This window comes from Pogona vitticeps, chromosome 1 (assembly GCF_051106095.1).
Source record: "Pogona vitticeps strain Pit_001003342236 chromosome 1, PviZW2.1, whole genome shotgun sequence".
In the NCBI taxonomy this organism is placed as follows: Eukaryota; Metazoa; Chordata; class Lepidosauria; order Squamata; family Agamidae; genus Pogona; species Pogona vitticeps.
The window spans coordinates 41,812,853-41,830,230 of record NC_135783.1 but is presented as its reverse complement, the minus strand read 5'-3'; the positions used below and the strand labels follow the sequence as shown (position 1 = coordinate 41,830,230).

At 40.9% G+C, this 17,378-nt stretch overlaps 2 protein-coding genes across 6 annotated transcripts in view; one reads left to right on the top strand and one right to left on the bottom strand.

Annotated features, from left to right (window-relative positions):
• Positions 1-1,420: 1,420 nt before the first annotated feature.
• Positions 1,421-17,378, top strand: part of MRPL33 (mitochondrial ribosomal protein L33) — a 30,879-nt gene continuing 14,921 nt past the window's right edge. Inside the window, exons 1-4 of the mRNA XM_020793120.3 lie at positions 1,421-1,598; positions 2,735-2,753; positions 4,218-4,324; positions 8,493-14,591. Of these exons, the coding sequence (XP_020648779.1) occupies positions 1,577-1,598; positions 2,735-2,753; positions 4,218-4,324; positions 8,493-8,542 (198 nt within the window). The 5' untranslated portion in view covers positions 1,421-1,576 and the 3' untranslated portion in view covers positions 8,543-14,591. The remainder of the gene's footprint in view (positions 1,599-2,734; positions 2,754-4,217; positions 4,325-8,492; positions 14,592-17,378) is intronic.
• Positions 9,196-17,378, bottom strand: part of RBKS (ribokinase) — a 72,067-nt gene continuing 63,884 nt past the window's right edge. For 3 of the 5 annotated variants that reach the window (XM_020793118.3, XM_078383027.1, XM_072991328.2), the window contains one exon: positions 9,196-9,702. In XM_020793118.3, the coding sequence (XP_020648777.3) occupies positions 9,529-9,702 (174 nt within the window). In that variant the 3' untranslated portion in view covers positions 9,196-9,528. Of the gene's footprint in view, positions 12,427-17,378 lie in introns of all 5 variants that reach the window. The other 2 variants (XM_072991325.2, XM_020793119.3) reach the window with 2 other exon arrangements.

Here is a 17,378-nt window from a genome sequence, read left to right as displayed (position 1 = left end):
TGATAACATCCCTACAGGCAGGCTGTTTTTCTTTGTGTCTTAGCCTGCATGCAAATATTAACTCTACTGTAAAGAATGTGGTGGCGCTGTGGGTTAAACCACAGAAGCCTCTGTGCTGCAAGGTCAGAAGACCTGCAGTCGTAAGATCGAATCCACGCGACAGTGAGCCCCCATCGCTTGTCCCAGCTCCTGTCAACCTAGCGGTTCAAAAGCATGAAAATGCGAGTAAATAGGCTTCACGGTGGGAAGGTAACGGCGTTCCGTGTCTAGTTGTGCTGGCCACGTGACCACGGAAGATTGTCTTCGGACAAAACACTAGCTCTATGGGTTGGAAATGGAGATGAGCACTGCCCCCTAGATTTGGACACGACTGGACAAATTGTCAAGGGGGAACTTTACCTTTACCTAATGAAAAAAAAAAAGACATTTTCAATGTAGGATGCACTGATACTGTGCTTATAAGTGGACTCAAACCACAGAAAATAAATTAGTTAATGTGCCTCACTTTGCCCTGTGAAAACAACAAAGTGAAAGTCATTTCTTTAACCAATTTTCCAGATAATGAAACACTATGAGTTACTGTGCAGATATGCTTCTGTGGATCTCAAGCCAGTTTTTCCCTTTTTCCACTCCTGGATGAGAAACTGAATGGGTTACAGGGCTTGACAGATTTATTAATATTATTTTTAGTGGTGTTATCTAGGGAGCATTTAAATGGTGTTTGTTGTCTCTCCACAAGCCACAGGTCGATGGAGCACACTTGCTGGAGTACCACATCAGGAAATGGTGTATAAAATGACAGTCTGCATTGCAGGGATAAGTAACTTGTCACTTGCCAAATACAGGGGAAAAATCACTAATGCACAGAAGCCCTCTTTTTTAGTTAATTTGATTTTGTCCAGGTGGAATAAACTGCAGTAAAACAAACGCAAGAGGAGTGCAGAGTTCTTGTATTGGACTACAGCTCCCACAATACCCCCAGACACCTCTCTTCAAAAAACACAAATCCGCACATCTCCAATAAAAGATATCCGAAATCCACTCTTCCTCCCTCTACCCTAAGCTAAGGCGAGGGACGTGGGCCCTGAGGGGACGCCATTCTCGCAGGACAGTTTGTTGTAATTTATGTCCTGATGCAGTTGCCCAGGGACGGAGAGAGGGGAGGCTCAGTGCACGCTTCGGAGTTTTTGTTTTGTAAAGCAAGGTTGGGGAATATGGCGCTCCTCGGACTTTAAGGGACTACAGTTCCTATCATCCCTCACTACTGATTTTGGGGACTATGCACAGCCGATCTCCGCAGTTCACCAACGTCTGGACAGTCGCTGGGGCTCCAGATTCGCGTCACGGAGGAAAAACACAGCGAACGGGTAGGAGGAGCCCAGGAGGACACGTGACGAGCGAACGAAGGCCGGCGAAGGGGAGGAGCGGAACTAAGAAGTCTCGGCTTCCAGACGCTGGAGGTGTTTGGTGAACCGGAAATGTAAACGTGCTTGCCCCGGAAGCAGTTGGGGAGGCTGTGTCTCGGGCGCAGCGAGGGGGCTCGCGGTGGAGGGAGGCTGCGTTAGCTTCTTGCACCATGTTTCTGACGGGAGTCAATTGTGAGTGCAGGCGCGGGGACCGCTTGGGGAAGCCCCTAAATTCCCTCGGGACCAGGCCGAGCCGAAAGGCATCCATTCCCGGGCCTCTCAGGGACGCAGCGGAGACGCTCATTGAGGGACTTCATCTCCCAAGGGGCATTGCGGGGCCGCTGCCGGGACGCCTTTTGGGGTCCCGGGGTGGAGGGTTTAGGGGTGTTCTGACCAGTTGTTGCTGGATGCCCCTCACATCCGGAATGGCAGCAGTTGTTTTCACTAAGCAGTGATCCCTTTCACTCCCCCCCCCCCGCGCCACTTCTCTTGGCGTGTAATCCTTCTTTCCTGCCAGGACTCTTCTCCATCTTTCTCAGTATTTGCTAATACTGGGAACACCGGAAACATACTTTTTAAAGAAGACTTTTAAAAACGGTTTTAGCACACTGTAATCTTGCTGATTGATATAGTAAATTGCGCTAGTCTAGGCCCATTAAAACAGTAGAGATTTGGTGAATCAACTCCTCCATAAGTTCCATTTGTGGCCCTACACTAATTGCTACTTGCTACACTAAAGTAAGTTGCAATTAGAATGGGGGTATTTGACTCGGTAGAATTTATGAAAGAGTTGACTCACCAAATTGCGACTATTTCAGTGAGCCTACTTTAGATTGACTTACTGCACAACAGGATTTCCACCAATGTGTATTATTTAGCTGGCTTTCTGTACTCTTGTTATAAACAAGACTCCTGGATAGCTCAGTGGTTAAGTATCAAGCGATGAAGCCAGAGATTGGAAGTTCCATTCCTCACTGCTCCTCCTTGACAGGGGCTGTTGACCAAAAACAAACAAACAAACAAACTGCTGGGGATAGAAACCCCACCACCATCATTATCTTAAAATTGCAGAGCTGAAAGGGACCCTATGGATCATTGAGTTCAGCCCCTCTTATGGAACCACAGTAAGAAATGAACTCCCAACCTCTGGCCAGACGCCTAAACCACTGAACTATACATTTATTTAGGAAAATAAATACATGGATTTTTGGTCATTCTTTGCATGATTTTATAAACAATACCTTGTGAGCAATTACACTTCTGTATATCATAACATATAGACCATGTTGATAAAATAACTTATTTTTCTTTTTTTTCTTAAAAACCAGTGGCCAAGGCCAAATCAAAGTAAGTGAAAACTCAACTTCCATTTACTGTTGTGATATGACTACAGTGTGGTGGTATAGTCTTGGTATGCTTGCTGTTCATGGTGACTTTAACTCTTCTGCAGAGGACTGTTCAAATGGGTTTTTAAATTCATGTCCTACTCCTGCATCAAGACTTAATTATGTAAGATTCTATATGAATGTTGTATGTGAAAAATCAGAATCTAGTATTGAGTGATGAGTGTTGTGTAACGACTCTGCAACAAAATAGCTTACAAGTAATATCACTAAACTAGACTGTACCCAGTTGTACCACTCAGCTAGAATGGAGACTTCTGTGAACAGAAGTGAGGTTTTTTCTCTCTTTCAAGTTTACCCTTCCTTTTGCAGTCTACAGTGGTGTTCTGAAAGAGTCTCTGGGACTGGGAGGAGGAATTCATGTAAATCCTTCCCCTTCCCATACATGGAAGCCTTAGCTGAACAAAGAGTTTTCCATTGGTGATGGGCATACATTTGGATACATTTCATTAACTTGTAAGTCAAGCACTTGATGAAACAAGATATTTAGGGCTAAAAGTGTTGCAGCAAGACACATCATTTGTATGAAATTAATTTCTAGGACTGTAGAGAAGTATAGAGGAACAGACATATGCAGTATCGACATGGTGCTCCAGAGCCAGTGCAATGCATGTTTCTTCCCCAGCAGCCCTCCATACCACTCAGAAACTAATTCTGGAGGGTTCCCAAGTCCTATGAAATAGTGTTTTTTTAGGATATGTGAGGGGTTGCAGGAAGGAGGAATGATCATACTCCCTTCTGGTTTAGTTTGCTGAATTAGCAGATGTGAGCAGATGTACTTAGCTGGGTTATATACATCCTAAAGCTGATTCAGCCTGTAATCCTGACCATAGCTTTAGGATTTGATGTAACCAGATGGAAGACTTACTGTTATTCCAGCTTAATAGCCAAGACACCTTTTTTTGAAGGTAGAGGCTTCATTCTCCCTTAGATGGTATGTTTCTCTTACATGCACATACACACTAACTTCAACATCCCACTCCAGAATGTTGAGGAAGAAATAATGAAACAAGGGTTAAAATAACTACAATTTGCAACTCCTCAGAAAAGTTTGTGATCCCCTTGGGGTTCATGATCCACAAGTTGTGAAACACTGCTTTAAAGCTTGCAATAGGGAATGAAAAAGAAGATGCATTCTTTAGTTTTTTCCAACAATGATGGTAGGTTTTTAAAATTAAGTTGTAAAGCCTTGCCACTATACCTCAAGGGATAAGTGTACTAATAATTTTCTTTTGACACTTTGGTAATGTGCAACATTATCTAAATGAAATAGTGAGTTTCTAAAATAAAATTATTGGCTGATAGTAACACTTAATGTATCTAGTAATTAAATGAGCTATGGTAAAATAGTAAGAATGCTAATAAACAGCACCCAGCATTTTCATTTTGATACTATTTACTATTCTAGATATATTCTTGTGAGGATGTTGAGTGAAGCAGGAACAAACTATTCTTTCAACAGAATAAGACCACGGGTTCATGACAAGCTGGTCCTGGTGAGATATGATCCTTTTGGTAAGAAGCTGGGGGATGTTTTGCAGGGGTTTCCAAGAGCTGATATTTTGTCATAACAAGCTTCCTGAATGTGAATGAAATTGATGTTTAAATTACCACCATACATTTATTCTTATAGTGCTGTGAGTTTTAAGAATAAACATTGGAGGCAAATACGCAGATCTACCAAATACAATATGCTTAGTTACAGGAAAATACCATGGCACAGTACAAAGAAATATGATTAAAGAATGGAGTCAAGATATCTTGCAACCTAACAAATTCTGGTTATCCTGTTTCCCTGAAAATAAGCCCTAACTTGAAAATAAGCCCTAGTAGGATTTTTCAGGGATGCTCGTAATATAAGCCCAATGCCAAAATAAGCCCTAGTTGAGTATAACCCCGCTCTCCACCATTGTGCAGCAATGGGGAAGCACGGTATTCATTATTTAATTTATTTATTCCAATTATATGTTGCCCCATTAGCACCGAAGCACTATTCTGTGTTGTTTACAAAGGATTAAAAAGTTTCATAACATAACATTAAAATGTAACACAAAATGGTAATAATGTGGCAAGAGCATTAAAAAAACACTGGCACCAACAAATGATCACAGAAAAGCAGAGTTGGAGGCAAAATGCTCAACCAGGGTCAGGTTGGAAAGCTGCCCTGAAAATAATTGTTTTCAGTGTTCTCCTAAAAGAGTACAAGAAGGGGACCAGGTATAGCTCCTCCTGGAGCTGGTTGTATAGTCTTGGTGCCACCACAGAGATAGCCCTTCCTCTGAGAGATGATCTTCAGGCTTCTCTCTGTGTGCCTACCCAGAGGAGCCTGGCTTGAGATAATCTGGTTGAGCATATGACATTGGGACAAGACATTCTGATAGGTAATGTGATCCCAAACCATGAAGGTCTTTATACTTGAGTGTCAAAACCTTGAACCTGATCTGGGACACAATGGGTAACCATTGACGACTGGCCAGAACTGGAGTGATATGATCAAATTTGCTTGCACTGACCACCATTCTGGCCACTGCATTCTGGACCCACTTATAGTCTCCAGGTCAGCCTCAAGGGCAGCCCCACATAAAGAGTGTTGCAGTAGTCGGTCTAGGAGATCACCAGTGCCTGCACCAATGTCCTAGTTTTAGAAGAATATATAAACTAGAATGATGGACTAAATTAACTTGTGAGTGCTATTAAAATCTTAATCTATCCTGCCAAAACATTTTTGATACAAAATACTGGTGTTATATATAGAGTTTTTCTTTCAGATATCAATTATTTTTCTTCTTGCCGTTAGTTTTAAGAAATGGGTGCATCTAACCTTTTTTAATAGAAGCTGTAAAAAGCAGAATTTTATGTTTCATTTATGTAACGGAACAGTTTAGAACAGTAAATAACCTGGTGAGAACAGGTTCTCACCAAGTTATTTACTGGCTGAAGAGCAACAGAGTGATTTTCATTATATGCTGAAATTGGTCTGTCGTCCTTTTTTATAATTTTTATTTTTTATGGTGCTTACTTCCATGGAGGTGGTCCAAGAGTGTGAAAGACAATCATTCTAAGGCCATTTAGATCTGTTAAATGCTAAAAACTATTTATTATAAGTATCAATATTATGAGAATAGGAGAATATCTGTGTTGCTGGGGCCTTGATATCTAGCACAGCAATTGTCCTGGATGCTACTGTTCCAATAGTTGCCTGTTGCTGTTGATACAGTACACCATAAAAGTGTCCTATGCATTGATTATTGTTTCTCTGTCTGATGTGGGAGGCAAACATTACTCTGTATCTATTACTAGCAATGGTTTAAAACAGGGGTCTCCAACTCTTAATCTGTGACCTGCCAGCGGTCCGCAGCCTGGGCAGGACCAGGTTGCAGATACAGATCTTGTGCCCCCTGCGGGCGCTCCCCTACATATGCGCCCTGCACATGTGCACAAGCACATGCCCCGGTGAGTGCAACACCCCCCCCCCGAGCAGGACACGTCCCCCGCACAAGCGTGCCACATTCCCCCAACTGGTCTGCTGTTGGGAAGAGGTTGGGGACCATTGGTTTAGAGGATTTCCAGAACTGAACATGAAGCTATGTGTTCCACCATAAATCAAATTAGCTCCTACAGAGCTGATGCTTTGCAGCAGCCACTGTGGGTTTTAGCAGCACCTATAATTGCAGTAGCATATTCTGTTGTTCTTGTGTGAAAACGAACACACATACTGTGTGGCAGTTGGAAGTTCCTTCAATGATACAAAGCCTGTTCACTCATTACATGGTTCAGAGCAGTAAGCTCAGAGAGGAACAAAGAAACCTTTGACTCTCCATTGTCACTTTCTCCATATGAAGAATGGTGTGTTTGAAAAGGAGAAAGGTTTTATTTCTATGTAGGTTTCTATGTGCAAGCAAAGAACCCTGGAAAATTGGGATTCTGTCTTGCATGGAAACTGGTATGTCTGCTCTTCAGATATGTCATCTCCACATGGAGAAAGCAACAATGGAGAAGGGAAGAACTAGTCACTCTTCTGTGAACATATTACTGAGATCCAGGTAACTGACACCTGAATAGGGCTTCTGTCTAATCAAATCTTTATCCATATGAATGGTAAGGGAAGCTAACCTGCCATGCAGATAAAAATTCAAGACATGTTCATTTGCCTTGCCTCTCTTTTCTTGTGCTTGCTCTCAACAGATTAGCAGCATAGGTTTTGAAAGAAAGTATAAATGAGAAGCAGAACAGTGTTAAATACAAGTAAATGATTTTATTTTAAAAATTGGATTTTCAGTATTTAGATCAGCTTTACTTTTGCTGTTAGAGTGCTTTTTATTTAAAGAAAAAGCCTTATGTGATGATGGCTAGAATCTTCTTGCTTAGTTATGTATAGCTGCAAACAGCATAACTTCTAGCTGGCACTTAATGAGTTTGTAGCTGAGATTCTTGGGGATGCACACAGGCTTGGAGTTTGCTGAAGACTCCCAGGTTAATTGCCAGCTAGAAGTGGTTGAATGGTGCATATGCAATGGGATTTCAGCTGATAGTTTTTATATGAAGTATGTTACAGCTTAAAGATCTTATTAGGAATGGAACAGGAAATTCTATGTTATATACAATACATTATTATAATTTTTAACAAAATCATAAATAGGGTTTTACAATTCTTGGATTAGGCCTCAGTTTTAAAAGATTCCAAAAGTTCTGTACAAATTATTTAGGTTTATCTTTCTATCTCTCCAGATATCCTGGCTAGTATATACACTCAGAAAATTTTGCAGATCTGCTGAGCTGAGAAATAATAGACCCTTCCAGCTCTCACTAAATTTATTATTTGAGCTTTTTTTCCTGTCAACATGCTGTAATAGAAATTTTTAGAAGCCCTATTAAATTCTCTAGTATTGCTTTTAGTAATTTTCTTCAGTGATGCTGATTCCTTTTGAATGGCAATCCTACAGTAGCTATTGTCGTTCTGCAACCGTAGACAAAGTCAAGCCCTTACATCTGTCTGAAAATGTTGATTACTAGGGGAACACTGGAGGTGCAGAATCTGAGCCAAGAAGATTGTGCAAAATGTGGATATAAGTTTTAGCAAAGAGTGAAATTTTGGGGTGGGGAGGGAGATAAAATTACATCAAATCAAGTTTTCTGTGCATTGATTTAAATATGATTCAAATCAGTCTGATTTCAGCGACTCCACCTTGATGGCAGACGTGAACAGCAAGTCTAAGTACACTTAGTTCATAGAGTTCTGTGTGATAAGAGTTGTAGCCTAAGGTGGTCCCAATGAAAGTAGACCCATTTAATGGTGTGTCAACACTTGTATAAATCCATTGATCCAGTGGTAATCTCAATTGGATTAAAGCCTATGTTATTAATGTAGCTCATATTGGAATTGTAATAGGAGATGAAAAAAATAAAATTATTTTTTTCTGCCTGAGCAATTTTAATTTACAGCAAATTTCCCATTCATATCTTTTGTCCATTTCCTGTGGTGATGTTTGATGAAAGATGCTTGTAAACCTCAGTCCACATGTGTTTAAGACTGCAGTCATAATTGCATTATTGTGATATTGTCAAAGGGCAAAATGTCCATAATTGGAGCCACTAATCAGACTGCATTTTATTTATTTAGACTTGTGTAGATTTTATAAGGCCTATTGATAACCTAGTCGTTCTTTTTGATTTCTATTCACAGTTAAACAGCATGTCCTCTTCAAAGAACATAAAAAGATCCGTTCTATATAATGGATTAAAATAACTTAATTCATACGTGAGACATACAGTGGGAAATGCCAACTCAGCAACCCTGTTGTATTCTCAGAAAAGAGAGGAAATGGATTGCAATGACTGTCCTATGTGATTTGAAGACCACTGTCAACAAGAACAATGTGGAAAAAGACAGTTCTTGGTGTTTAGCCATGGACCATCATCACCAACAGCTTACTTAAAACTTGAGTTATTTTTAGAGATCTCAATTAAAATAGAAAAAAATCAATTGTCTCTCTGTGTTGCACTTGTCCAGTAATAGTTTCCCATTGCTATAGCATTTAAAACTTCTCATAGATTTTCAGTGGAATAGTTTCCATGGAAGGTGCATGAATAACCAGTTATTAACAGTAAGGGGATACTTCTTAATGACTTCAACTTGATGGGCTTCATTACTGTATGTGATATTCAGGAATCCTATGCATGAATTTGTTTGCAGGGAAATCCAACTGTTGAAAGGTTTCATCAAACACCAGAGAGCAGTAATGAATTTTGCTTACAGGAACCTTTCCAAAAATGAGAAGTACTTAATTACACAATCAGTTAGACTTCTGTTCAGTGGTGTTTGCTGGTTTAATATAACTACTGACAATAGTTCCTGTTTTGACAATTGTATTGTCCAGAAAGAGAAATTTCACAAATTTAAGAAGTTTATTTCTTAGAAAATGTTACTTCACGGCTCATTCTTTGAGACATTAAGGCATTATTATAGCATCAAATGCCTACTTTAATTTGTTTACAGGAATGTATGTCATTCACAAATCTTTGGCTAAAGTACAGAAAATAATTTTCTAGATCATGGAGTAATAGCATAGTGAGAAAACCTGTGCATGTTACGTAGAACTCAGGTTAATTCAATTACATTTCTCTAGCAGCCACATACATAGTATTTGTTTAAAAATCATATTTCTCTTACCAAAACAAATAGAATATCAGTGCCTATTTTGAAATGGAAGTGGTACATTTTAGAATAAATCTTGTGGCAGATCCTTTCTGAAAGGAAAGGAAGTCTGTGTTCCTGTTGCTTGGACACTAATGGATGCAATGAAGTTACTCTTCCTCAGCATTTCTTCTAGTGGCAGATGGGGGTAGGAAGCCAGATAGAAAGCCAGTGCTCCCACAAAACTATCACCTGCTCCCTGAAAAAGAGAAACCCAATTACTATTTTATATGTTCTTGGGCACCGTTTGCCTAAAGCAATTTCCTTTCATGAAATCTCAAGATGAACTACTTTGTGTAGTGTATGCAATCAAGTATGTATATGACAAGAATGGTTAACATATAAATACAATCCTACATAAATTGCACAAATATATGAAATTGTATATTACTGTATTTCCCCATCTTAAGAACAGATACCAGTCAATGTTGACAAATGCATGTGTGACATTCATTGGTGAATTTGAACTTTGAAAGTCACACAATTTGCTTCATATTATCAATCTTTGTATGTGAAAGTTGACTATAAAATTCTGCAGCTCTTCAGCATATAACATGAACTATGGGATCTTTATGCCACAAACTGAATGCAGTCTCAGAGCTCCTTATCTGTTGTAGCTTCTAAGAGAGGTCTGAATCCTCTTACATTAGTGCTGCTCTGTACAAAATTAAGTTTTCAAGATTCTTTAGGAAAAAGGGAGAACAAATAAGTTTCAGACTTTAACATTACCTTCTACCAGTCATTCTTTGTCTTTGAAGCTGCTTGCACTGCTACACCATGTGATAATATGGTATGCAATCCCTTTTTTGTGCACATGCGGCTATATGATACATAGGGCAAGAAGTTTGCTTTAACATCCAATTTCATCATGGTTCACCTCGGAAGTTCAGGTGTCCTTTTGAACATCTGGAGGTTTTGAAAGGTTATTTGATTCCCTTCTGATCCTTACTGTTTAAACCACTAGGAATGGAGGCATCATATTGACCTGCTTCTGTTGCTGTTAGCTCTCGCTGTAAAAATAATTGCTTGGATTTGCCACTTAAAATGTTTCTGGCTTCTGCCTGCGTTCTAGCACAGGAGGTAGATGTGCAAGATGGTGCCTGTATTTCAATTAACTAAAGCTCAATCCTGTCCCAATGTTGTTACATATATGGAGTTGTCCTAAGAGTCCACAGTCTGTATCAAAACCTTGATCCACAGGGAAATCCTGCAAGCTACTTCAGAACCAGTGATTTGGGGCTTCCAAAATTCCCATCAGCCCTCCCAAAATGTTTCCATTAATGGTGAGATTTGCATTTGGACAACATCTGGAAATCATGTATGTTCCATATTTAGATTTGTCACAGGTTGTAAATATGATGGGTGAGTGTTTTGTTATTCCATGAAATCTTTCTATAATAACCCCTTTAAGGACACTAAAACAAATGGAAATAATCACAGAACCATCTTATCCTCTCTGAAGCTCCTTTCAGTTGGTCCACTCAGAAAGAGAGGATATTCTCTATTGTACAGAATAAAATGCTTTGCCAAAAGTACATTTTGGACTACAAAGATAAGGGCATGATACACATTCCATCCACAATAATATTCAAGCCAACAGTGGCAACCTCTGCCAACCTTCATTTCCAAGGAGTTATTTCCTCTTAGGGAATAGAAGAGTCATTGCACAGGAATCTAAAAACAATCTGCAGTTAAAATAATAATAATAATACAGAGCCAAATTCCAGAAGTGTGAAATCAATGTGCAAGGCAAGTTCTGCTCCAGTGACCTCAATTCTCAATTTAGGCACTCTTCTGCCTTATTGCCCTAATTCTATTTAAAATGATAGCAAATGCTAAAAGGAATAAAATGTAATTAAAGACTGAGGGGAATGACAATTACTACTAACCAATGTAATGAATTAGTGAGTAAAACCAGAGCTGTTTTACTCATGGAAAATTAGCATTAAGGTGAGAGAAAATCTACTTACAACAGGGAAGGGGAACTAACAGTACCAGACTACTCGTAGTCTCTTCTCCTTGTACCCCTGTTACAACTAGGTTACCCCCCCCCTTTTTAAAAAGGCTCCAATTGACTGTTTTCGGATTCTAATTCCTGCACATTGAGGGCAATCTTTTGTATGACTGGGGAAGGTATGTCAGATGGCAGCAGACATGTCTGTAATGCCTGGAAAGGGGCACACATTCCCCACCCTGGGAGCAAATGCCAGGCCAAGGAATATCAGAAATTCTTCAGATTCTTTTAAAAATCAATATTGGAGATACATGGACATAGACATCCATTGTGACTTTGATCTGGGCTGGTGGTGGCAGTATTGGGAAAGTCTCAACCTGTTCTATATGGAAAAACACTTGTAGAGTAGAAAAACATACCATTTACTAGAGATGGCCTTGAGTGAGTCACATGGTGGAAAAGTCTCTACCCTGGATTAGAATGAGGTTAATTTTATATACTGGCTGAAATCCAGTAGTAAGTTGCAGCTAAAATAGGCCCACTGAATCAGTGGGGGAATATGATGATTCCACACCTGTATAAATTCCATTGATTTAATTAGCCTACTCTAGTTGTAACTTACAACTGGATTTCAGCTTGCTTATCTACTTATTTATTTATTTACAATATTTTACCCCCACCTTTCTCCTTAAGAAGGACCCAAGGCAGCTTACGTCTTTAAAAGGCAATATTAAAAGCTAAAAAGGATCAAACAAATACAATGGTTAAAAGACAGCAAACAAAAGCAACACAAAAAATGTATTCAAAGCAGTAGGGCACTCTCATCCATTAAAAAGCTTGCCTGAAGAGAAAGGTCTCTGCCTGCTTGCAGAAGGACAGCAAAGATGGGACTAGTCTGGCATCTTGTGAGAGGTAGTTCCAAAGTCTTGGGGCAGCAACAGAGAAGGCTCTCTTCCTTGTGCAGATCACCTGTGGGGGTAGTGGGACAGAGAGAAAGGCCTCTCCTGATGAGCTTAACAGCCAGGCAGGCTCATAAAAGGAGACAGAGTCTTTGAGATAGCTTGGGGTGAAGCCATTTAAATTTTAGGTTTAAACCAGCACTTTTTATTGTGCATGAAAATGAACTGGCAGCCAGTGGAGCTGCTGTAATGAGAGTTATGTCATGTAGAGTGAGCCAGGAGTGCAACTAGAGTGGCCCACTGAATCAATGGAACTTATAATATAGGAGTTGACTTACTAGATCCCCACTGATTCAATGGGCCTGCTGTAGTTGTGACTTACTTCTGTGATGATGGTAGTTTGCCCTTCTGAAACAAAATGACAAAGGCCACTTTTTGTGTCAGGCATCAGGGCAACACTAATCTGAGAGTCATCATAAAGGAAAAAAAAAGAGCAAAATTCATTCCAAATTCTACCTCTTGTTCTGTGTCACTCCATGCAAGATTTCCCCCTCTCTTTGCAAAGGCACTTACGTGCTTTGTACTGTATGTAGGATGCAGTTTAGGCTTCAATGTTGGAAGCAATACTACAGTTAAATAATTTCACTTATTTTACGTCCTGCATTTTTAAAAATCCTGCTCATCAGATTATTATTATCTCTCAAAGAAGTTCACATCACTGATTAAACAGGCCCTGCAGTGAAGTTTACAGGCTAGAAGGTGCCAGTGAAAGAAAACAGAAGAGATCAGTTTGTCAAGGCATGGGTAAAGTGGTGTGTTGAGCAGGCACACCCTTTCAGGCCCAGCTTGGTGGTGGTCTTGCTCAAACACTAGCTGGTGCCTCTGGTTTGCTGGGCCAATGAATGAGGCCGGAGTGTTGTTCCTCTGAACAGCTGTAGTTACAGTCATCTGGACCCCAGCCTTCTTTCTTCCTAGGATTCAGGAGTGAGATGTGGCTGCTTTCTCTCTAGGCTCAATGGTAGTCCTGGGAAGTAGTAACAGCCACCTCCCAAAACTGCTCAATTCCTTGGTTGATGCATGAAGAGCATGTTTAGACTCCAACCAGCATGATATCTTTAGATGATAAACACTTCTCTTACTTGAGAAAATGTGGTAAGCCAGCCCTAATATGGTCTTTACTGCATGTTATCAACTTTAGTTCTTAATAGTCTTTATCTATTGTCATTAATAATTAATTGCAATTATTATCACTTCGTTTGCTCCCCACTGTTTGAGGAGAATAAGATAGATTTTAAAAATGGCTTCAAAGGAGGCTGCAAAGAAAATGTAAAACCCAAAGGCCTCTTCAATAATACAGTTTGAAGTAATATTGTTGTACTACTAAGAGAGGTCCTGGAGGTCTGTTCCAAAGCCCTTCTCTGAATATATTATAGATTGAAAGTTAAATTAACACAAGGCTGTTTGCATGGTACAGTTCTAAAAGATTGCAAAATCACAGAATTCAGCCTCCTGATTTTTGCCTTTCCAGTGCTTATAAGGCCTTGAAGATGTGCTTAACGACAATGCCCACAAACTCAGACACCTGAGGGTCGTACAGATTTGTGGTGGAGCTTTAGCATTTTACATAGCTCTTGTCAACCTATATCAAAATAAGACACCCAAAAGGATGCACATTTCAACAGTCTCCTTTTCCATGGCTCCAAGGCTGATGGAAATATACTTATATCTCAATCCCGATCTTGTAAAAATATGTAATATTCATTAATCTTTTGATTTATTCAAGACCAGTAAATTATCTGGAAACAGTATCTTTCTAATTTATTTGTCATGATACTGAAGCCAAAGTGCTTTAAGATGCATTTATTTCAGGTGAGTCCTCAAAAATAAGTACAGTGGGGTCTTGACTTGCGAACTGCCCGAGGTACGAACTTTTGGAGTTACGTACTTCTCCATCCGCAAAAATCCATTTTGACTTGCGGACGGAGAATTGAGGTACATACTGTACCAAAAAGTTAAAAAAAAGGCGGGAAAACACCCGGAGCTGGGTGGCCGAGAGGCGGAGAGAGGCGGCGGCGCTGCTCTTGCTCCGGGATTGGGGCGCCTCGCGGCGTTCTGGCCGCCAGAATTCCAGCCCGGCTGGGGCCTCCGCCTGTCCTGGGTGGGCCCCGCTGAGCCGAGCTGCGGTGGCGGCAAAAGGCAGCAGCGAGGATGGATGAGGAGCCTCCGAGTGCCCCGGTGAGCCCGGGCGGGTGGGAGTTCGCGGGGGTGGCACTGGCGCTGGGAGGGCTCCGCGCCAGGGAACTAGACGGGAGCGGGCAATGAGAACAGGGGCTGGGGAAGAAGAGCGAGGAGGGCCGGGATCCAGCTGGGGCTGGAAACAGGTGCCGGGCGGGGAGGGAGGGAGCGCCGCGGGGGCCGCGGGGAGCCTTGATGGTCGGGCACCGTGTGCTGCTGCTGCTCCCATCTCCACCCGGCCCATTCCCCCGGAACTGGGAGGAAATGGCCGGGCTGCCTGTTTTGCTTTCCTGGGATTACAAAATATCCCCCTCTAGTGGCAGAAGGCAGAATAGCAGCTTCCCATTACTTTCTATGGACGGTACAGAGCAGATACGGATTACAATGGTTTTCAATGCATTCCTATGGGAATGCAGATTTTGACCTGCGAACTTTTTGACCTGCGAACCGCCGTCCAATACGGATTAAGTTCGCAAGTCAAGCCCCCACTGTACCAGAAAGATCTTCCTCAAACAAACTCACTTTTCTGTAGTCTTAAATTTTTGTATCAAGATTCCATGTCAGAATATCTAGCCAGCATTTCCATCTCCAACATTTTCTTGCAAGTTCTTTGGAGAAACAACAGCACAATAAGCAAACCAATCAACCTACCCATACCTTAAAATAAAATTGTTCAGAACACATGCCAAATTTGCAACATAGATCTTTTACATGTTTTGTTGGAACATTTCTCAAAGATACTGGCTTTGATTTATTTTGTGTTTAGTGTGAACCATGACACATTCTCCTGATTGCATGGGAGCTGCTCATTGTCCATAATTCCCAGATGCTATGAGAACATTTACGCCAGCTCTTACCAACTGTTGTTGAATTTCAGAGCTAATCGTTCCCAGCCGCCATGGCAAATGGCCAGGAAGGACAATGATGATGACTGTAGTCCAACAGCACTCTGGGGTCTAGGGTTAGAGAAAGGCTGATTGAATGATTCAGCTCCATGGATGGGAAGTAGAATTTCTGTGAAAATGGCCCATTTGGTCACCCATATGGTTGGATCATTTAGCCATTTTTTCAGCCTCACAGGACTTTTTCCACAGACCAACCACTTGCACAGTGGGAAAAAATAAATCTCTGGATGACATCCAGCAGATCAACAAGGATTTCTGACAACCAATTGTTTAACCCAACATTTGTCAGTGTTAGATTATAACTACCTTCACTCCCATCTATATAGGCCCTCCTGCTCCAGGGAGTTAAGATTGGGAAATACAGTGGTGCCCCGCAAGATGATGTTAATTCGTTCCACTGAAATTGCTGTCTTGTGAAAACATCGTCTTGCGAAAAGCGTTTCCTCACTGGAATGCACTGAAATCCGTTTAATGCGTTCCAGCGAAAATTGCCCATAGGAAAGCCATTTTGTGAATCCACTGATCAGCTGTTAAAATCGTCGTCTTGCAAAAATCGGTCCCGAAAAAATATCTGTCTTGTGAAGCACGGACCAAACCATCGTTTTGCGAAAAACGCCCATAGGAAACACTGTTTTGCGAAGCGCTGTAGCAATCGCAAAAGTCATCGTCATGTGGATTCGTCGTTTTGCGAGGTAATCGTCTACTGGGGGCACCACTGTACCGGTTTGATAATAACAACAACAAAAAAATGCCTCTCTTGCATCCTGAATTATACTGCAGACATTACAATTGCTACACTAATGAGAAGTGGATTTTTGTGTAAATGGGCTCCTTTCAGTTCTCACACTTTAAAAAAAATTGGGATTACTGTCCTTTAATTCTGTGTGTACTTCTTTTGCACCAGGCTCCATTTGTTTTAATCTTGGGGTCTTAACACAAACAAGCAGAAACTAAGTAAATCTTGCAAGGCTGAGATCTACCCATCCCATGTTTAAAGTTAGCTACCCAGATTACCCTTGGTGTCAGCAAAGAGAATAAATATACAAAAACAGCCACTTGCTAGAGTGTTTCTAGAAAAGTATACCGGTGCAATACCATTGCATCAGTCCCAAGGAATCCGTACCAACTTCCTGACAGATTTCCTGATGGGTCATTTGCAACTGATTAAATGGCACTGACTGTTAACCCCATGCATTCCTGAGTGATGAGCCCAGATAGGATGTCTAGTGTGTACATGGTTTCCTTTCTTCTTGAAAACATCCCTGTGACAAAACTATTCATGATCAAAGGCCAACAGATGAGAGACCTGGGGAGTTATCTAGTTTGTGGTATATAGTAAGAAAGAACTCAACAATCACTCCTGTCAATCTCCCCCACCACTCCCTCAGTGCATTAAGTTAAGAAAGCAAAGAGTCTACACAACACTCCATGTATTTGCAAGATCCCTCAATTACCTGGGAGATAGGCAGTCGTGCACAACTTAACAGATGTTGAGACAGGCACGGAGACAAAGTGAGAACATAAAGCAAAGCTTTTTTTGGAAGTGTTCGCCTGGTCTCAGAGTCCAGACAAATTAACCTCTAGAAAGACAAATATGTGGGTTCCAGATCAAATCAAGCCTAAAATCTCTTTAGAAGTAACACACGACTAAACTGGGCTCTTATACTTTGAGCTCATCATGCTAAAACAAGAGTCACTAGAGAAGATACTAATGTTAGCAAAAGTGGAAGGCAGCTGGAAAAGAGGATGACGTGTCAAGGAGGGATTGATTCAATAAAGAAAGTCACAGTCTTTAGTCTGGAAGACTTGAACAGGGTTGTTAATGGTAAGACCTTTAGGAAGCTACTTAAGTTGCACATAACAAAAAGGTTCTTATAGTACC